Source organism: Pteropus medius, unplaced genomic scaffold (assembly GCF_902729225.1).
Source record: "Pteropus medius unplaced genomic scaffold, Ma_sr-lr_union100, whole genome shotgun sequence".
Lineage (NCBI taxonomy): Eukaryota > Metazoa > Chordata > Mammalia > Chiroptera > Pteropodidae > Pteropus > Pteropus medius.
The window spans coordinates 996,825-1,019,290 of NW_024350397.1; the positions used below are offsets into that span (position 1 = coordinate 996,825).

Consider the following 22,466-nt stretch of genomic DNA (forward strand, 5'->3'; position numbering starts at 1 on the left):
TACTTTGTTCACCTTCTGTCCTCTCCCTCCATATTTCTAGTACCATTCTTGACAAACTTAATTAAAAGTTAACCATGTACCAGGTTTGGTGCTAAGTGTTTTATATACATTTTAATGTTTTCCTTAAAACATTTTGAGGGGGAAGGCATTGTCTTTTAGATATGAAGAGCCTGAACTTTGCCACAGTCTAAACACATGGTATTGGAGGCCACTTCTCCAAAATCCATGTTCTTTCTATAAAACCGTAGGTAATGAAAGACCCAACAAATCTATATTAATTCGGACTCTAGTAATTCAGAATTTCTTAGAAAACCATAGGTGATTCAAGTTTAAATTTTTCAAAATGTTTGCTAATCACAAATTTTATATAAAAATTTCACATATAATTTATTAAATGTAAAAGGAAATAGGAAGAAACTCAACTACCTCGAAATTCCCTATTTATATAGGAAAAATTGTACAATCTTTCCAGATACTTTTTGCATGTGAATTGAAGACAGTATTATTTTCTAAAATTATATAACAACTTAGATCTTTTCAGGTTGCTTTCCAGTTAGTCTAAATTTGTGAAGTATTCATTAATTGAAATATAATTTTTTCCTCTTAGTAGAGACATTTCTGTTAATATAAGCTGCCTGTTGACTCTTCTTATCAACATAGTGATTTCCTTGTTTGGATTTTTTCGTAACGATTCATATAACGAGGTTAATGTTTCAAATAAAATTGGCTTCTTGGTCTTAAGTGCTAATAGGATAGCTAAGCTATATCTAAGTATGCCAACAGTAGGATGCTGTATTAATACAAGAGCAGGATCTTTCTTAATCATTGATCTGCAGTGCTTGACAAATAATAGGCAGTCAATAAATATTTTTTGTAGATGGATAAATAACAAAAAATGGTAATGAGGATGCTGAGGGTTGGGGGAACACCTGCATTGGTCGTGATTTTAAATATGCATTTGGAGAAAAAGAAGAGTGTTGTGCATCTAGTTAAAAGATACCAGCAATAGATTAAGATCTGTTGAATGCCAGTGTGTCTTTCGAGAAAAAGACCCTAAGTCAGAGTCTATCTTTGCTTAAGGGACAGAAGTGTGAAGAAGATGTGAAACCCTTTGGTTTTGCAGAGAACGATTCTGATTTTGGGTAGGGCATAACAAGGGAGCAGGGGGGTCAGGTACTCTTTTTAGATTTATATATGTTAGGGCAACATTTGAACATTTATTGGCTTGATTAATTTTTTGGACAACCATATAACAAAATAACAGAAGTACTAAAATATCTAAAATTGATTTTTATCACTTGGTACCCCATTCGCCACTCTAAACTATCCCTGACTCCACCCTCTTTTCCAGATTTGTGAAATGACAAAACATGGGTGCTTTTTCTTTGCTTTGGCAAAATAAGTGCCAGTCAGAAGAGTTTAATGACCTTAATTAACAAGTTTCTTATGATTTATTAGCATAGATAAGTTGTGAAAAATAAAGTGGCCACAGAAGCAGACCTATTCAGTGACCTTAGCTACCTCAGAAGATTAGCATGTCTAATATTCACATAGTTACCTGCTGGTTTCATAGTCTTAATCTAATGGGAATGAGAATTATTCATTCATTAGTGTGAGGAGTGAGTCACTGGAATAAACTTTCCTTTTGTGTTTTGATGATATTTGCAGACTGGGTATAAAGTTCAAATGAACTTAAACTTTTCAGTATGTGTTGACAGTCATCTTTTATAGCTGACATAGAAGGTCATTAACTAACTGTAGTGGGTCATATTCAGTCAGCCCTCTGCTGCTTTGCTTGAAAATAATTTTTAGGATTGAGTACTCGTGAAATATTAGGAAGATTGTCCATAGAATTACTCAAATATTGTTGAATAACTGAATATATTAATGGAGGAATTTAGTCTGTTTTAGTCTATGAGATTAAAATTACATTTAGTCAACTTAATAATAAAGATGGCATTTCAAACAGTGGGACAGTGGAAATACCTGTAACAAAAGAGTATTAGAAAATATTGTTTAAAACTTGAGGGTTAGGGAAGTCCTTTTTAATCACGATGGAAAAAGGCATTTGACTTAAAAGAAAAAGTTGATAAATTTGACAACATAAGGCATTTAAAACTTCTCTGACATACATTAAACAGGTTGAAAGATAAATATCGAATTGGGAGGAAATATTTGCTGTGTGTGTGTGTGTGTGTATATAAATAACAGTACATTGAAGATGCATTAAGAATTCATCAAAGCAATATGAAGACATAATTCAGTAGAAAAATAAGGAAAAGATATGAACAGACAGTTACAGAAGAATTCGAAATTGCCAGCCTTGCCTTACAATTACAAAAATTAGCCCAGTGGATCAAGTACCTAAATTTAGGAGCTAAAAGTATAAAATTTTTAAAAGAAAATGGGAAAATCTTTATGACATTGGGTTTGATAGTAAGTTCTTGGATATGACACCAAAAGCGCAGGCAACAAAAGAAGAAACAGATAAATTAGACTTTATCAAAAATTTAAACTTTTGTACATTAAAGGACACTCTTTAATGAAAACCCATAGAACAGGAGGAAGTATTTGTAAATCATATATCTGATAAGGGATCAATCCCCAGAATATATAAAATCCTATAACTCAGCAATAAAATGAAACATTTCTCCAAAGAAGATATTCCAAGGTAAATAAGCACAAGAAAAGGTCCTCAACATCATTAGTCATCAGGGAAAGCAAATCAAAACCACAATGAAAAACCACTTCACATCCATTAGGATGGCTGTTATAAAAACAGCAAGGGGAAGTAAAGTGTTCTTGAGGCTGTGGAGAAATTGAAACCCTTGTGCATGGCTGGTAGGAATGTAAAATGACAGCAGCTGCTGTGGAATATAATTTGGCAGTTTCTCAAAAAGTGAAACAAATATAGGATCAAGCAATTCCACGCCTAGGTATATAACCAAAAGAATTGAAAGCCAGGAGGAAATCAAGCAGGTATTTATACACCAGTGTTCATAGTAGCAGTATTCACAGTAGATAAAGAGATATATACACGTAATATTAATCTCAAAAGGGAACGAAATTTTGATACATACTACAACAGATGAACTTTGAAAACCTTATGCTAGGTGAAATAAGCCCAACAGAGGACAGATATTATTTGATTTTACTTATATGAAGTATCTAGAATGGGCAAATTCATAGAGACAGAAAGTAAAATAGTTACCAGGGGCTTGGGAAGTGGGAAATTAGTGTTCAGTGGGTATGGAGTTTCATTTTGGGGTGATGAAAAAGTTCTGGGGAATGGATAGTGGCGATGGTTGCGCAACAGTGTGAATATATTTAACGTCACTGAATTGTAAACCTAGAAATGGTTAAAATGGTAAATTGTTTGTTGCATATATTTTACCAGCATAAAAAATTTCAAGAGATCCACTACCAGTATATATTGGGAATTGAAATGAGATTTTTTCACCCGTAAAGTTAGTGATAATTGAGTGTGAGGAAACAATTGGTGTGTAAGTTGGTTATTGCAGAGGTCACTAGCATATTAAAATCTATTAAAAGTTTTAAAATATACTTATCCTTTGTATTAACATAAGGTTAACATAAAGATTTTCTCAGTTGAATAAAAAGCAATTTGTAAAAACATATCTTTATATTATGAAACACTAGCACCATATTTATGTGTATTTGTAAATGCATGGAAAGTAGTCTAGATGGATACATGATTAAAATATTCATAAATTATAAGATTAAAAATAAAATGACAGTCACAGATTATGTATCAGGTATTGTCACCCAGCTAGCTTATGTTTTTTTCCACTATACTTGCATACTTTTTTTCCTTTATAACTTCTCCATGTTGTACTCTCCTCTGTAACACCATTATTAGAAAGTAGAACAAGCAGACTGCCCTTGTTGCACTAGTGGTATGAGCTTCGTTCCCATGTCCTGTTCACTATTATCACAGCAACTGTCAGAACAGAATAGAAAATTAAGGATTAGAAATGCAATTAGTACCTTTTACTCTTTACATGCAGTATCGTTTTAGATTTTATTATAGATTACAAAGGAATTATTGGCATACCAGAAAAATGTAGGTCAGAAATGAATTTTGACTTTGGTTTATATTCTCTTGGATATTTTGAAAGAGTGCCTTAATTAAAATAGGTAAGTGATATTACTTTAAACTTAAAAAGTTAGGTTTTAGTAAAATATTTCTGTAGTCTAGTCTTCGGTAGGTTACTCCCCCTACTGGTAAAAATTGGAAATATAAATGAACAATTCATAATTATAAGTATAAAGGGAGAAAAAATTTTTATCAAAGCAAATATACACAATTTAAATTAAAGTCAAAGGATAACATAATTAGGTCTCATCTTAAAGAATTGGTTAGAGATCTACAAGTCACAAAAATAATCAGGTGGGAAAGTGACTTAGTCAAAAAATTAGCTTTGGGAGAGATTGCTAAGTATCCTTTAAAAGTTCATAGGCGCACACAAAAATAAAAATGCTAGAGCTAAAACTAGACACCATTGTTTTACCAAAGACTGAAAAAATTAAGTAATCTAGATTTCTTGAATGCTTGAGAAAGTTTGCATTTAAGGTGTGAGATTAGAGACCGATACTCTTAAAAAGTAGAAGAGCCTATTAAAATGGCTTTGTAATGCAAAATGCTACATTATTTCTTATATAAATTCATTTGTCTTTAGGTAACTTTCCCTAAATGCAGATTTTTTCTTTTTCTTTTTAAATCTGTATGAATGTTAAGTACATTAACTTCACACAGTAAGATTAGATTCCAGATTACAAGATTTCAGACAAATAGGAATGTTAATTAAAATTAAATATCTATAGAAAAAAACACTGTGACTGTATATTTATTCTGAATAGTTTTATTGCTTTTGTGTATAAAAAAAGGTATATTTTATAAGATTAAATCTAAGTTAGATTTGTCTCTAAGACTATACAGTGTTACTCATAGCATGAAGTTAGCTTGTTGTCTGCTTTGTAAATTATTTATGGAGACTTTAGGCATTCCTCCCTATTATCGTAAGTTTTGAACCCAGAGATTGGGAGAGAGCACATACACATGCACCTGGGCTGGCCTTTATTGTGGATTCAGGCATCCAATCAACAAATATATGTCGATTCCGTCTTGGGGAGTTTTGTACCCGGGCTACAGAGATAAGTACAACAAAATTCCTCTCCTGAAGTTTATGTTATAATAGAAGGAGAAATAATAAACTATATAATAGAAGATGCTGGGTAATGTAGTAGATCTGTGTTGGCACTCTGAACATAGAGGAGGGGCACACTACCAATACCTTTCTTTTATATTTTAATTAAACTGTTTATGACTACCTTTTAGTACAGCATTTTTTAAACCTATATTATTAAACTCAGTTATTTTCAATTATACTTCCAAATTGAGGCAAGTAATATTAAAAATGTTTAAATAACATGCTTTGGAAGGGCATTTGTGTGGGGGTGAGTGGTGCTCTTTAAAATAGTGTAAAAATAGCATGCTGAAGACCTGCCTGGGAAGGCAGCATAGCTTCCCTGTCTTTGATTTTAAACTTTTCTCAATTCTCCATGTTAGTACTATTTTTTTGTTTGTTTTTATTTTTTAAATTAATGGGAACCTTGAAAGTTCTCTATTTTTTCATAACCAGTAAGGGATGCCAGAATCACCCATAGAACTCTTAAGTTTAATGTCTGCTTCTTGGACGTCACCAGGTTTATTAGATCTGGAGTAGAGCCCTGGGAGCTGTATTTTTTTTTTAACTTTACAGGTGATTCTGATTAGAATTCTGTTGAAAACTGGTACTCAAAGTCAAACCTTTTAATAAATTCTTGCCTTTAGAGATGTCACTTGCCTAAGGGTCCCATAAGTATTAAGTAGTAATCAACTGGTTTCCATGCTGTTCATCAATAATATTTTCTCACAAAACTAAAAAAATATCTATTCTCAGGATAAACTTATTAAAATTAGAAGTAAGGGTATTTTTTGTTATTTTTTTATGGTAATATGTATTAGTTTTCTATTCTGGGTGTTTTCTTGAAGAACAACACTAACAACTAGTCAAGCCTGTATTAATTTTTCAAATCCGTGGATAGATTTAGCAACACCAGAACAAATTTGAAAACGACTCACTCCAACTCCTGTCATTAAAAACAGAAGAAAACCACAGTAAAAGTAACAAAAAGTAAAGATCATTTCAGAGGGATGTGATTGCTAATTATTTACGTAGGGGACAAAAATATAGAACTTGTTTCACTCTAAACATTAATCAAGATTCTCCTAAAGCTGTATCTTCTCTAAATTGAACCTTAAGGAATATTATTTGGAGAAAACTGTTTCTATTGTCTGCAATTGCCCCATAAAATATAATAACTGACGACAGGTTTTTCAAAAGGAAAATCTTTTTCATTCAAGTTTCTTTATACTTGTCTTTAAATCTAAAACAGCAAAGCGTAATATGATAGTCCGCTAGACTTGTAGAATTCCTTTAAAATTTATGCTTTACAAAAGTTAAAATATCTGCCTTACAAAAATTAAAACGTCTTAGACCTTCTGACTTGATTGTAATTGATCAGCACATCTTTGAAATATACTCAAAGCAGCTAGCTATGAGGTCCATATTTTAGAAAGCTATTGCTCTTAGTTCATTTGACCATTACGTAGCATTATAAAAAGGCCGATAGAGACAATTTTCAATAAGCTTGCTGGTAGTAGTTCCGGCTTCTTTGGGGCCTTGAAGATTAATGAATGTTTAGTTCCTAGAATTGGAAATGAAGATTTATAGTTACTAGGTAGCAGTGTAATATTCAAATGCAGTTTTCCTGAAACTTTTATACATCATAATAGCAGTCTTAAATCAGTTACATACACACACGAGCTTGAAAATCTTTAAGAAATGCATATATATGGGAAACTAAAAGTGCTTTAGCAGATTTTCGTAGTTTTTAAGGCCAGTATTATGAGAATATATACAAACATCTTGAATAGTTCAGTCTTAATATCGTTACCCATTGAACTTCTGTTTCTAATTCCCCTTTTCCTCCGTTAAGTTAAAGTCACTGTATTAGTAAAATTCCACGGTATAAAAATACCAATTTGTGTTCATTTTTGTATTGGTGGACATTGGGTCTGTTACTAGTTTTTTTACTAAAGTAAAACAGTACCGTAATAAAAATTATTGACTGTTTCTTCTGATTTAGGAACATCAGAGTTTTTCTAAGGGGTGTATTTCTATCTAAGGGGAATTACTGGGTCTTGAAATACGTGCATGTCCAATTTTTCTAGATAATGCCTAATTATTTTCCAACATGGTTATATTGATTTAGTCTCCACAGAAATTTGAAATGTTCCTGTTCCTCCTTGTCAGCATTTGGTATTGTCAGACTTTTAAATTTGTGTCAGTCTGGTGAGCGAAAAAGAATATCCTTTTGCTTTTAATTTGCATTTTCCTGATTATCAATGAAGTTGAACAACTTTTACATTTTTTAAGCCATTCAGCTTTCTGTGAAATGTGTTCATGTCTTTTGTTCATTTTTCTGATGTGTAGTTTGTCTTTTTTGATTTATAGGAGTCCTTTAAAATATTTTGGTTACCAATACTTTGGGATGTAATGGTTTTACTTTTTGAAAATTTCTGTATCCTGATGTCAGAAGTGTTCCTATATTTTCCTCTACTAGTTCTAAAGACATACACACACACACACACACACACACACACACGTGTATATATAAAGCATAATTGACCTTCAGTTGGTTTCATTTTAAATGTAAATTCTTATATCTAGCAAGGCATGTCAGTACCTGTGTTCTTCAAGAATTTTCTGGCCATGACTAGCCTTTACCTCTTTCAAATAAATTATAAAATCAGCTTGTCAAATGTTACTGTAAGTGCTGTTGGGGTTTTGATTGCAATTGCTTTGACTTTATATAAATAATTTGCATTGATAGCTTTCAAATAATGATAATTTTCCATGCATTTTTTGTTTGTTTGTTTGTTTATTTTTAAATACCGAGAGAAGGGGTTTTGTGGTGGTTTGTTTGCTATTAAAAGAGTCCTTTTTAGTGCTGATAATCTTTGATGCAAATAGTGATAGCTCATTGCCTTATATTTTTAATTAAAAAAGGGAACTATGTAATTCTAAAACTCAGTTGTTAAATATAAAAGTTCAAAGTAGGAGTCTCCTTATTTATCACATCCTTAGCCTATTCTGGGGTTGCTCACCATGGTTACCTATCCTGTTTTGTATTGAGGCCACTGTCATACTTCGGTAGTGGTCTCACCTTAAGTTATTTTATCAGACACACAGAATTAAGTCCTGGAGAGTTGTGTTGGACCTTTATCCTAATGGAAGCTTATTTGAATGTATAGTTAATACACAACTGTGTTTGAGACAGCATTATTAATAAACAGTGTGATACTTTTAAACATGGAGTATGGCTAAATCACTGCTTTATACCAAGTTTTGTGACTTCAAGTTATGTAATCTTGTTCAGTTTTCTCACCTATGAAATCAGGTTATAAAAATGCCTGCCTCATTATAGTCATTCAAATATTTACTGAGTTTCCTATGTGCTAACTTGTAAAGATTAAACAATACTACTTGAGTTAGGTTCCTGGGCCATGGAAATTGCTTGTTTGATAATTGGTTCCAGTTACCTCTATTCAAGAAATTTTTTTCAGCCTTATTATCTTTTTTATTTAGAACCTACATCAGGAGACAAATCTGTTTCACATTCTTGCACAACTCCTTCTACATCTTCTGCCTCTGGACTGAATCCCACATCTGTACCTCCAACATCCGCTTCAGCAATCCCTGTTTCTCCTGTTCCACAGTCACCAATACCTCCATTACTTCAGGACCCAAATCTTCTTAGACAGTTGCTTCCTGCTTTGCAAGCTACACTGCAACTTAATAATTCTAATGTGGACATATCCAAAATAAACGAAGGTAAATGCTCATAGTAACAATTTTTTTTAATTCACTTACATTGTGAAAAATTATGTAATTAGTAAATTCCTCATGTTAGGAATGGTCTTTGTTTCATTTTGAAATTTACATTTGAACTTAATGCTTTGGAATTTATATCCCACATTGTTTAAGGACTTTGGTCTTGAGTTAGCAGTTGGATTTCTGTATTTTTCAAGACTTGTCACGTACTCAGAGATTACTAGCGATAAAGTGTTTTGTCTACTTACTTTGTCTACTTTATTTTTTTAAAGTAAAAATGAGCATTTGCTAAAATTATAAAAAACACTTTGTATTTCTAGCTTATTTCAAAAAACCTGTATATGAGTAAGTAATTATTTGGAATGTTAAAAATAATGCAAATTACAAAAGTAGAAATTTGGGTAGTTCCTTATAATATTTGAAGAAATTTTGAGAAAGGAGGTAATGGATAATCTTTTGCTCTTTTTCCTACTTAATTGCATTAATTCTAACTTTGCTTTTCAGTATGCTACTAAAGTATTTAAGCAGTGGTCTCAAAAATGTCTGAATAAAAGTGGGTGTAGTTTTAATTTATATACCATTTACATTTAAACATTCAGTCCTAAAAGCATTGCAGAATTTTCTATTTCTGTACATTTTTACATAATATATTAACAGTAGTATTAAGTGTTTAAGTCCTTCCTTTATCCTAAAAATTGCGCTTTCTCAGTCATCGGTCATTAACTTTACATTCTTACTGTCCTCAATTTTTCTATATTTTGATTTTATTCTCTGAGAGAACCATGCCATTCTCTTGTTTAATATGTGAACTTTTTACTAGGCAAAGTGGGGCTTTTAAACACTTTGAAGAAACAATAGCATAAGAAAATGTCAATAGTAAAATATCCCAGCTTTGAAAAAACGTGATATTCCTAAGTATTCAGCTTTTTTAAAAAATAATTTTTAAAAACATCCATTTTTAAAAATAATATTGGGGTTGGTGTTGATGTAGAGTTTAAGTGGTCAGCTTGTCTAAAAAAGCAGTTGCATTAAAGAGCTGACATTTATCCAGTTAATTCCAAGTGTAATGTACCTAAGCATTTTACCTATCACTGGATAGGTTTATGGCATAATTGGAAGTTCTTGGGAGAATACTCATTTAGAGGAGTGTTCTTTAACTGCACACCTGAATTTCAGTGTAAAGGAAACCTCTTTTACTTTATTTATAAACCAGATAAATTTCTTGTCATCTACCTCATATCACTTCACATCTCTAGACCCATTATATTACTCCTTTTAGACTTTTAAGAGTTCTAATTTGAAACACTCCGGTTTTTTCTGGGTTTTTTTGAATGTTCAGGTTGTTACTAATGCCACATATGCCTCTTATTTTATTTGAATTTAAGATAAAATATGTTTTTAGTTCTTACAGCAGCTGTGACACAAGCCTCATTGCAGTCTATAATTCATAAGTTTCTTACTGCTGGACCATCTGCTTTCAACATAACTTCTCTGATTTCTCAAGCTGCTCAGCTCTCTACACAAGGTATTCATATTCTTAGATATCTCTAAGGGCAGTGGGTAATAGCAAAGTGTTTTGTTTGTTTTTTGTTTGTTTTAGTTTTTTGTTTTTTTGTTTTATTTTGTTTTAGGAGATTAGGTACAATAATGGTTATATTTTATGTTTTTTAAATACTACAATATACAGTAATATTTTAATATACTTCTTTTTAGATGAAGCAAGCTTTGACATTTCTCATACAGTATTGCCATCAAATCTGTAATACAGTATATATTTAATTCCGAATTTAAGTTATTTTACTCCAAAGCTGAAAGTAAACTATGATAGACCCTCCATCTTTGTGAAACATTGAATATATTTTATTTTATTTTAATTTTTTTAACAACTATAGCACCTGGTCTTCCTAGGTGGTCTCCCATCCAAATACTAACCAGGCTCGACCCTGCTTAGCTTCCAAGATCAGATGGGTTCAGGCATGTTCAGGATAGCATGGCCATAGGCGAATATATTTTAATGAAAGTCGAAGTTTGGTTCAGGTTGATGTTAGATGGTTTTTGACTAGAGGATACAGAAATGCCCAAGTCCTGCCTTGAAACAGCTCTCTCTCTTCCCTGTGAAGGTATCTGGGCGAAAGATACACATAGGAACAAAAGAGAAATGAAAGGGTCACTTTGATTTGTCCCCCGGCCCTAATTCAGAAAGCTGGTAAATTGAGCAGGACTAACTGGTCTAAAGTTGAAGTATAATAGTGAAAAGACTTTGACAACCCTTCACTTAGCTTCATGAGGCAGGAGACTAAGGGAGATAATGGGGCCTAAATGTAGAAGAAGAAAGAAGTAAGGACGATGAGGATGCCTTCCATGGGAGAATTGGTTCAGGCTACCTTCTTGCTCTAGTCTTAGAGAGGGCCACACTGGGTATATGCTTATCTCTGATACAAAGCTCATTTAGTCAGTGTGGTCCCAGTATCTCAGATTTTTACTTTTTCAGATAAATGTTCTGTTTGGAGGGGTGAGGAATGTGGAGAGATGCAAAGATCTCCATATATATTACAGAGGTTTTTGGTTTATTTGAAATTAACTGCTTCACTCTTTTGCAGCCCAACCATCTAATCAGTCTCCAATGTCTTTAACGTCTGATGCGTCATCCCCAAGATCCTATGTGTCTCCAAGAATAAGCACACCTCAGACTAACACAGTCCCTATCAAACCTTTGATTAGTACTCCTCCTGTTTCATCACAGCCAAAGGTATGTCCCCTTCAAGGGAAATTTGGAAACGAAACCACTTACTTTTGGAAAAATAAGTTTAATGTTTTAGAATCTGTATAGTAGAATAAGCCCTTGGAGAATGAAGTGGTGGAGTGAATGACAGGTGAGTGAGAATAGATGCCAGGCTAGAAGTTCTCAGTTAATTGGGCAGAGAATAGAATTGCACCTGTGCTACTTTTATACACTGATTCTGTTCTCTTTATTGGCTTAGGGATTTGTAGCATGGAGAGTAGGATAAAGTAGGGTATATTAAGTAAGTCCTAATAGTTGTAGAATTTCCAAACTCTAAAGATATGAGAGAACGTGTTTTCCATGATTTTCTCTCACATACTTTTATTGCAGAGATGAGTCAGTTTCTGTGCTAAGAGCTTCTTTATATGTTAAACTTTCGCATCATGAAAATCAACTTCTTTTTGCCTCATTTAATAGACAAAATTAAGCCTTTGGTTAAATCTAGTTTTTGTGGTAGAATCAGAATTTGAGACTTAAGTCTTTCCAAATAGAAAACTCATTTTGCTAAGCTGGTCCACTCAAAATCTTAAATGGACGGCTCTTAACAGCAGTTAGAAAAATACCGATCTATTCTTAATGGTCTATAAAGAAGACCCTACAGTACATACAAGCTGTGACTTTTTTTACTCTTAATGGTAAATGTAGGAGAAAATTATTTTTAGTTATTGTAAAAACAATGGACTGTTTCAAAATTCTGTGCCAAAGAATTCTTTATTCAAATAAAATCATAAGCAGAATGCTTGATATAAAAATTGAAACATAGCTTGAAATTAATGGTTGGCCAGCTTTTTGTCTTTCTGTTGGCTAATCTCTTCCCTACTTCAACCATTTAATACCTGTGCATGTGTTATGGTCAGTCTAGATTGATTTTTAAAATTCCGAGTTGACAATTATGTGATTCCTTAAGGTTTATATTTTATGTGCATTTCAGCAAAAGAGATCTTATTCTTGATGCTTAAAACTTGTCTTTACAATAGTGTCTTAATAGTAAATGACGACTGAAAATGAAATAAGTGATAGTGTTAGTTTTATAGTCAGTTATAAAAATTAGCATTTCACATCCCTTAGCAATGGCTGTCAAGTTTTTTTTTTCATTCAAAACTTTTTCAGGTTGTTTTTAAAAATAAGTAGACATTCGATCTAATGTAGAACTTATAAAATAAAGTTCATTAAAGGAGTAGCAGGGCCATCTAGATTTGTTTGGGAGAATATCAAATCATCCAAAAAAAAAAAAACCCCCAAACATAAAACTCTGCTGCTATAAGGTGTGACTTAATCACAAATGGCCCCATCTGCTTTTGTGCCTTAATTTGGGGCTTATATTTAAAACTCTTTGTTTTCTGTTTCTCTGACATCTGGATATGAATAGTATTATGATCCCCACTGGCAATCCTGTACCTCTTAGTATATATCTCTATAATGACCAATCTGTACTTTTTATCCATGTGTGGTGGAAATTTAGGCAACTATATCTATATGATGTAGTAACATTTGTTTTTATTGATGTAGAAGTAACAGTACAGTCATGTGCAGCTTTGGCTTTGTTGTGCAAACATCATAGAGTGTACTTATGCAAACTTAGATGGTATGGCCTACTACACACCTTAGTTATATGGGATGGCTTGTTGCTCTGTAGGTGAGGAAAATTAATTTTCCCTCTACTCTTCTGGCTTCTTGGCTGAGATGTTCCTGTAATAAAAGACAGATTAACAATAGAAAACAAAAGTTTAATTACGTGTATACTTCCTATATACATGGGAGAGACCCAGGAAAACTGGGTAACTTGCTAAAATGTCTGAAGTCACCTTAAATACCATCTTCAGCTGAAGACAAAAGATGTTAGAAGTGGGCGAGTCTGTTGCGGGAGGTTACCGGGAAAAGTGCAGACAATAAGGGTAAAGTTCTTGTCTTCTGCATTGGTAAGAGTTTCTGGCATATGGTCATCTCTCCTCTTCCTGGTACACTGAGGGAGACACCTTTACAAATAGAGATTTCACTTGCAAATATAAATGTCTTTTACAAAGGGTAGCTTCTGCTTGGTTTTCAGAGCTTCTCCCATGTCTGCTGTTACTTTAACCAGCCTAAAATAAGCCTTATGCCAAATAAACATATTTTGGGGTAACAGTGTCTGTTCCCCTACAATTTCTAGGCTACAAAACTGTACAGCATGTTACTATACTGAATACTGTAGGTATTTCACTAGGGGTTAAGATGTCACTAGGTGATAGGAATTTTTCATCTTCATTGTAATCTTATGGGACCTCTGTAGTATATGTACCTTCTTTGACTAAAAGGCTATGAATCACATGACTATAAATCAGAAGAGGTATGATAGTGTATTGGATAGAAAACCGGGCTCAAAATCGGTAGGACTAGTGTCTTATGTTGCTATGCTAAGGAAAGTAATTGTATGGTCTTGGGACATTTTATGAAGTTAGATCCTAGTCTCAAACCTTGACTTTTCTGACTGCGTGACCTTTAGAAATTCATTTGATTCCACTTCTTTAAATTTCTAGTTTTATGGTGTTTAAGATCATTAACTAGATTTGCAGGGGTATGTGGATTTGGGGGCCTACATGACTACTTTATACAGTTAAGTACAGTTAGATTCCCACTTATCAGTGATTTCAGTTACCTGCGGCCAACTGCTGTCACAAACTATTAAATGGAAAATGCCAGAAATAAACATTTCATAAGTTAAATTGCACGCTTTTCTGAGTGGCATGAAGAAATCTCTCGTGCTATCCTGATCCCTCCCTCCCTGGACTTGAATCATTCCTTTGACCAACATATCCATCTGTATAAGCTACCTGCCCAATTAGTCCCTTAGTGTAGCTATCTTGGTTATCAGGGGGAGAGAGAGAGAGCATACATTCATGGTAACTTTTATTATAGTATACTGTTACAATTTTTCTATTTTAAGTTATTATCGTTAATCTCTTACCATGCCTAATTATAAATTAAACTTTACCATAAATTAACCGTAGGTATGTATGTATAGGAAAAATATAGTAGATACACTTTCTCCTCACTTAATATTGTTGATTGGTTTTGCAACTTTAAGCAAAACAACATATAATGAAAGAAATTTTACCACAGGCCAATTGATATGAACAGTCTTAAATTTCTGTCAGCATTATAATGAAACAACGTTGTTCTAGTACCTGTTGAAGAGTACCACCTGTATATAGTGTTTGGCACTATGTGCGGTTTCAGGCCTCCACTGGGGGTCTTGGGATGTATCCCCTGAGGATAAGGGAGCTATTATCTGTCTGTGTCACTAATATTAATCTTAATTAAAACAATTTAGGATAATTGATAAGTTTTATTGATAGAGCTTTTGCTTTTACCTAGTTTCCATTGCCATTTGTCCATGTGATAGAAGCCTTTCTCACCAGATTTTGACATTTCAGGTTAGTACTCCAGTAGTTAAGCAAGGACCAGTTTCACAATCGGCCACACAGCAGCAGCCTATAACTGCTGACAAGCCACAAGGTCATGAACCTGTCTCTCCTCGAAGTCTTCAGCGTTCAAAGTAAGTTGATATTACATGTTGCGACATTTTTTCCTTAATATTGCATTGCTCGAATATTATAACTGTATAATCGAACTTGGTCTTAGAAGAATCCATGTATACCCTAGCCTAACTTAGTTTTAGGTATTATAAAATTTATAAAGGCAAACCTACAACAAATAGATTTTTGTCTTTAGTGGTGAAACCTGGCTTATTTTAAGGAGAGTGGCTCTTTAGAATTTCACTTAGTGGACTATGATAGGAGTAACAATATGTGATAACTTATACAAAGAGGGCACATGGTTTTATAATAGTTTATTTATTGGAAATGACATTTTAAACCTCATAGCAGTTTTAGATTTGAGAGTATTGATGAAGCCAAAAATCTCACATCTAAATCTTGGGCCAATATTTGCCAACTGGTGTGTGTCAGGCTCTCCTATTAACTACAACTCTGACCCTGTATGGATTGCTTGTCAGATAGAGCTGTATTGTGTTGTCACTTTTCTTTGTTAATGAACAAATACAACTTTAAATGATTTTTATTTGATTGATTTTCCTATTTTATTTCTTTCCGCGAGGTGGCAAAATAATTCAACTGTTGTTTTTATTGTTGTTTTCTAAACAAGCATTTCAGAACTTACACATCCAAATGAGAGTTGTTCCCTTCAAAATAATCACCTTGGGAAGCTGTCTACTTACTCCAGCAATGTTGCCATTGCTCAGAACACTTTTGGGAAATTCTTCTTTTAAATTGTCTTTAGAGGCTGCAGTATTATTTTAAATATCCTCAGTGATGAAAACTCTTCATCCTTTGGGAGATTTAGTTTTTGGAAATAACTGAAATACATTCAGAGCCAAGTCTGGTGAAGCAGGTAGGAAATCAACTTGGGTGATTAAATTTTTGGTTCTCACCACCATACCCCCAAACCCTAGCCTAAACCATACAGTTTTAAAAGAAGATAATCTCAGAGTGTTACTTTTTGGTCTTATTTTGCCACTAAACTCATTCATTGCTGTCCAATAAAATGTCTCTGTTTTGCTTCACATTATTTCACCCTCTGATTCAATACTTTGCTCTGCTATTAAAACAAAGGCAGTATATATTTTCCTGTCCTTATCTACATATATTTAATATAATAATATCTAGATGTCCCTTATATCTACAACTGTTAAAATGTGACCATTTCTTAGTTACATTCTTATTACTCATTGTATTATACAATCATCGAGTTCTGCTGTCAAATTTGGAGAGTACTGTTATTTTAAATTTGTCTCTGATATTATTGTTAAAAGGACTCTTCCCCCCCCAAAAAAAAAACCATATTGAGGAATACATGATATAAATTTACTTTGGATTTTAAATTTTATCTGATGTTAAAATAACAAATTTTTCTTAGGTATTTGGATATCTTTAAATTAATAGAAGGTATTAACAATTTCTAGGATACCTAGAAACTGCTTTTAGATATACTACACATTCAATTGTGTTTTCTCTTGCAGTAGCCAGAGAAGTCCATCACCTGGTCCAAATCATACTTCTAGCAGTAATGCATCAAATGCAGCAGTTGTACCACAGAATTCATCTACTCGACCTACATGTTCATTAACACCTACGCTAGCAGCACACTTCAATGAAAATCTCATAAAGCATGTTCAAGGATGGCCTGCAGATCATGCAGAGAAGCAGGTATGTTGTTACATGGTTCACAGCATATGTTTTACCTTTATTGACTACCAAAATATAACTTAGTTCTGCTTTTAGAAAATCTAATTTAGACTGCTGAACTCAAGCTATATTTAAAAGAACTAATTTCTGATTAAGTTGTCTGTAGTCATTTTATAATATATTTGATATACTTGGAGGGTGTTTATGAAGCCACTTGTGGTTTCACATAAAATATTTTAATATAATTATCATTATTGCTATCATTATCAAGTACTCCGCATATAGCTAGCTCTGTGCTAAAGTGCTTTACATTTTATTTTCTCTACTTAAAACTAACCGGTGAGGATAATGAGTTTTCCCATTTTACCAATGAGGCCCTAAAGGACCAAATAGATTATACCAAGGTCATCCAAGTTAATACAATGATGTGGCTCAAAGCCACTGTGCTTTTTCCACTCAGCCAGCCCCTCTGATAGTTTTAGAATTTGTTAATACTGTTAATCTTATGACTCTCTCACTAGACTAGCTCTACTGGAAGTTAGAAAACATTTTTACTTTGGGGTGAGGGACTTTAAGACATTGCAGTTATTGCCATTGGCTTCTAAGCCTTTTATCAGACAACTGACCATCTGAAATGTTCATTAGTTCACATAGCTGTGTTGTGTATCTCATGATACAGGAATACAGTGAGGCTGTTTTATCAGTGTTATACCTGAACTTCGCTTTCGCTGATCCAGAATCTTTTTTATTAGCTTCAGATCATGAATTGTCCTATCATAATGCTATATTATTCTGAGATTGGAAATGCTATTTTCTCAAGAAACCTGAGGGGATAAATCTTAGAATAAGTTCCTCCTACCATATGAGACAGTTTTTTTGTTTTTGTTTTGATTTTTAAAGAAAATCATTTTTCCCCTTATATTTTTTGCAGATTTTTAAAGAAAATGATTATTCTATAATCTTCATATAAAGTTCTACTCAAAAATATAATTTTTTTATATGTGAATGTTACTTGCATTTCATGTAATTTTCATGTCATAGGATTTTCATGTCTTTAATTGTAGGCATCAAGATTACGAGAAGAAGCCCATAACATGGGAAGCGTTCACATGTCAGAAATTTGTACTGAATTAAAAAATTTAAGATCTTTAGTCCGAGTATGTGAAATTCAAGCAACTTTGCGAGAGCAAAGGTAATTTTTTTGCTAAAAGTTTGTTTCTTAGCGTTATGTCTCTTAAGTCAGACTGAAGAACATAAATTTCAGTTCTGAAATTTAAAGTTCTCTGTATGTATTATTATCACTTTCTGTAATACTATAATTAATTTGTATAATTTAATACTATTTCTGATGAACAATAATGGCTTCTAGATTTAAGTTATCTTAACCCATGGTAAATGCTTTGTTAGACTTTTTCTTATAATGCTTAGGTATAGTAATATATTATTTAAAATGTGAAACTAGACAGCAACTGATTTTAAAGAGTCCACTCTTCAGTTGAGGCTTATTGAATTGTGGGTACTTGGCTATTGCTGAGGGTACTTATTTCAATTGAAATTTCAAATCACTGTTTACATTGTCCTCGCATCACTGATAGATCCCTTGGAAATTACACTAAGAATTTAGTTGTCCGGCAAGTTCAGTGATGTTCGTATATCTGTTTCTTGAATTGTTATCACCTAAACTCTTACTGTCTCGTATTTTCTTTTCTTCCTTTCTTTTCTTCCTCCCTCCCACCCCACCACACACACATTTTGGTACTATTTCTTATCACAACGTAACATATCTTTTGTCTCACATTTCTTAATCTAATATTTTTACTCAAGTAAGATATCTACATCCAGTAAATAGTGTAGATATTTTTTAAATGCCTGTTACAAAATTGAGGACAAACTTTAAACTAAATACTCTACCTTACATCCAGTCTATGTAAGGTAGAGTTAATTTTATCATGAAACCACAAATATTTAGTAAGTACCAGGTTGGGGTTTGTACTAAACTTGGAAAAGTTGAGTTTTTATTTAACTTTTCAATTACTAAAATATCTGTAGGCATCTTTTCGATATCAACTGGGATCTTTTTTACTTTAGGATTGTTCTGAAAGTAGTTTTGACATTAAGCTTAACTACATTTTGGCTTGCTAGACAGATGATTTAGCTTTCAGGAAAGTATACTATTCCATATTGTAACATTAAAACAAATATCAAGCCAGTACATGATTTTTCCTAATTCCCTGGTATAGGCAGTAAATGTCACAGTTCACAGAAGAGAGGGGTCAGAATAGGAATGATTTTATGAAGTTAATGGAAATCTAGTTAGCCGTGGAGTTCGTTTTAAACATACATGTCAATGAGACTTGGACCAGGCTCCATTTTTATGAACCTACATTTATATTGAAAACTGTTCTTCAAAATGATGAGCCTCTTGCACCTAGTTAATCCCAGACTTACTGTATTGTGCCCAGAAAAAAATGCAATGTAGATTTATCTCATGTTTAATATCTATTGCTTTTGTGTGATGTTAGTGTTCAGATTAATCATTGAGAAATGTTGTAAAACTAGGAAACATTCTAATTTTGTCATCTTAATACTTTAGTATATATCATATATTCAATGGTTATTTTGTCTTCACTGTAAACTAATCAGTTTTTAATTATTTTGTTTTAACTAGTAGTTGCTCATTTTCTTTTCAAAAATATTTTTGTTGTTAAAAGTTTGCTTTGGATTTTCTGTAACATGACCACACAGTTCTAATGCCTTCTTTTATTTTTCAGGATACTATTTTTGAGACAACAAATTAAGGAACTCGAAAAGCTAAAAAATCAGAATTCCTTCATGGTTTGAAGATGTGAATAATTGCACATGGTTTTGAGTACAGGAACTGTAAATCTATTGCCCAATCTTAACATTTTGAGCTGCATTCAAGTAGACTTTGGACCGTTAAGCTGGGCAAAGGAAATGACAAGGGGACGGGGTTTGTGAGAGTCAATTCAGGGGAAAGAGACAAGATTGATTTGTAAAACCCTTGAAATGTAGATTTCTTGTAGATGTATTCTTCACGTTGTAAATATGTTTTGTAGAGTGAAGCCATGGGAAGCCATGTGTAACAGAGCTTAGACACCCAAAACTAATCAATGCTGAGGTGGCTAAATACCTAGCCTTTTACATGTAAACCTGTCTGCAAAATTAGCTTTTTTAAGAAAAAAAGAGGGGGGGGGTTAATTTATCATTCAGAAATCTTGCATTTTCAAAAATTCAGTGCAAGCGCCAGGCGATGTGTCTAAGGATACAATTTTGAACCATATGGGCAGTGTACAAAATATCATGAAACAACTGTTTCCACACTTGCACCTGATCAAGAGCAGTGCTTCTCCATTTGTTTTGCAGAGAAATGTTTTTTTCATTTCCCGTGTGTTCCATTTCCCTCTGAAATCCTTGATCTGATTTTATCCATTTTTTAAGGCTCCTCTTTTTCTCCTTTCTTAAGGCACTGTTGCTATGGCACTTTTCTATAACCTTTTCATTCCTGTGTACAGTAGCTTAAAATTGCAGTGATTGAGCATAACCCACTTGTTTGTATAAATTATTGAAATCCATTTGCACCCTATAAGAATGGACCTAAAAAGTACTGCTGGGCGTGTGTGCTGAAAGTACATTGATTGCTCAAATGTAAGGAAATGGCCCAATGAACATGGTTGTGGGAGGGGAAAGAGGAAACAAAGCTAGTCAGATGTGAATTGTATCTGTTGTAATAAACATGTTAAAACAAGCAAATTGTTATTTTTCTTTTCCTTCGGTCAATGCATATTAGAATTTGAACTGCCTGGGGTTTCTTTATCAGAACTATTCTTGTTGGATATTTATACTTAATTGAAATAATTCCTTAAGGGAGGCTTTGTTTAAAGCATATCAACAGGAAATTGTGTATAAGATATTTAATGAAATATGACATTCAACAAGAATGATTAAGTCATTTCCCAAGTGGTTGTCATTTGTTTAACCCTGGTTTACCTGTCTTGCTATTATGACATTTCATTTTGAAGGATGTTTGTGTTGTAGCTAACTGTTCAAGTCTGGTGCTGACTGCTGTTCTTAGCCATCACAAAACGCTAAATTTGTGTAATTGGAGCTTCCTGCTGTTATCTGGAAATGGTGGGAAAGCTCAGCTTTGTATATTGTTTCCTAAAGTATATTAAAATAAAAAAAGAAACTATTGCTACTATAAAATCACCTTGGCTTTTTTTTCTTTGCTAAAAATATTGGTCACCTGGCCTTAGCATGACACTGCCAGTATTATATCAAATCACAAGGGTTTCTTTATGTAGAAAAGTCTTTTAATTTCAAAATCTTAATTTATCCAATTTACTTTTTTCTTTTTTCCTTTCGAGGCAGATGCATTCATTTGCTTTTAGAACTGCCAGCACCAAGGGCTTATTTTGTAATGTTGGACGTTATTAATGTTATTACATTCTGGGATACTAAAATTTTGAAATTGCTCTTGTTCTTTAAAGCATAAAGTATAGAAAATAATGAGACTTCTCAATAAATTAAACTGTAAGCAGTAGTATGGATGATAATTTCTAATATACGAAAATGTTCCAGTGTAACTAAGTGGAATTAAAATCATGCTGGAAACTGATTTTTTGTACCTTAAGAATACATTTAAAATGTAAGAAGAAACGAATGTCATAAATTATATCATGAAATGTTTATACCTGTGAGATTGTTAACATATGCTGGACTTGATAAGTGCTTGTAAAATGAAACTCTGAAGAGCTGTGTTAAGCTAGAACCTTTGCTGATGCAGTCCTGTATCTTTCCGGGAAAGAAGTGAGCAATTTGTGATGTGGTAGGCACGTGTTTCCTCATCAGATGGCAACTTGACTTATGATTTGAGGTAAATTTGAATTTGACTTGCTAATAATAGTTTATTGATAGATATCCCCTTATTTCTTTGCTTTAAAAACTTTACATTCCTAAGTGAATTGCTCACATACATTTAGAAGATGCCTGATTTAGAATTTTCTGGTCAATTTTTAAACAGAAAATTTAATTTTTTTGTAGGATATTTTTACAATATTTGATTCACTTATAATTCTGTAGTAAATATTGCACTTTAATACAGACGTCGTGTCCAGTTACTAACCTGGCTCGCTGCCAGCATTCATTTAATTTTACATAAACATGTTCTGAGGCTGAAGCAAATCTGATTTTCAACTGAAAATAAAAAACTTCTTGGAGTTATTTTTGAACAACTTGTCTCTAATTCTGATGTAACAGAAATGTATACATAAATCGGATTCATCAAATGAGTCTTCGGCTAACAACTGTTAACATCATGCATAGGAAGTCTACATTTTCTAGGATTTGACATTTTCAGCTATCGAGAATGATATTTTATAAATGGAAATACCACTGCTGAAAACAGAACGCTATAGAGTGCTGTCATTTGTTTCCAAAGACACTGGATACACTAGAGCATTGAGAAAATAATAAGATGTTTTGTAGCAAACTTTAAGAGACAGGACTGTAATCCATGAGTTA

General features: G+C 33.0%; 1 protein-coding gene and 1 pseudogene across 9 annotated transcripts in view; one reads left to right on the plus strand and one right to left on the minus strand.

Moving 5' to 3' along the window:
• Window positions 1–21,149, plus strand: part of WAC (WW domain containing adaptor with coiled-coil) — a 77,522-nt gene extending 56,373 nt beyond the window's left edge. For all 9 annotated transcript variants that reach the window (XM_039839694.1, XM_039839700.1, XM_039839697.1 and 6 more), the window contains 7 exons: window positions 8,715–8,960; window positions 10,363–10,485; window positions 11,561–11,709; window positions 15,156–15,277; window positions 16,760–16,946; window positions 17,990–18,117; window positions 19,697–21,149. In XM_039839694.1, coding sequence (XP_039695628.1) covers window positions 8,715–8,960; window positions 10,363–10,485; window positions 11,561–11,709; window positions 15,156–15,277; window positions 16,760–16,946; window positions 17,990–18,117; window positions 19,697–19,766 — 1,025 coding nt within the window. In that variant the 3' untranslated portion in view covers window positions 19,767–21,149. The remainder of the gene's footprint in view (window positions 1–8,714; window positions 8,961–10,362; window positions 10,486–11,560; window positions 11,710–15,155; window positions 15,278–16,759; window positions 16,947–17,989; window positions 18,118–19,696) is intronic.
• On the minus strand, window positions 10,844–10,962 carry LOC120584153 (uncharacterized; annotated as a pseudogene).
• Window positions 21,150–22,466: the final 1,317 nt, after the last annotated feature.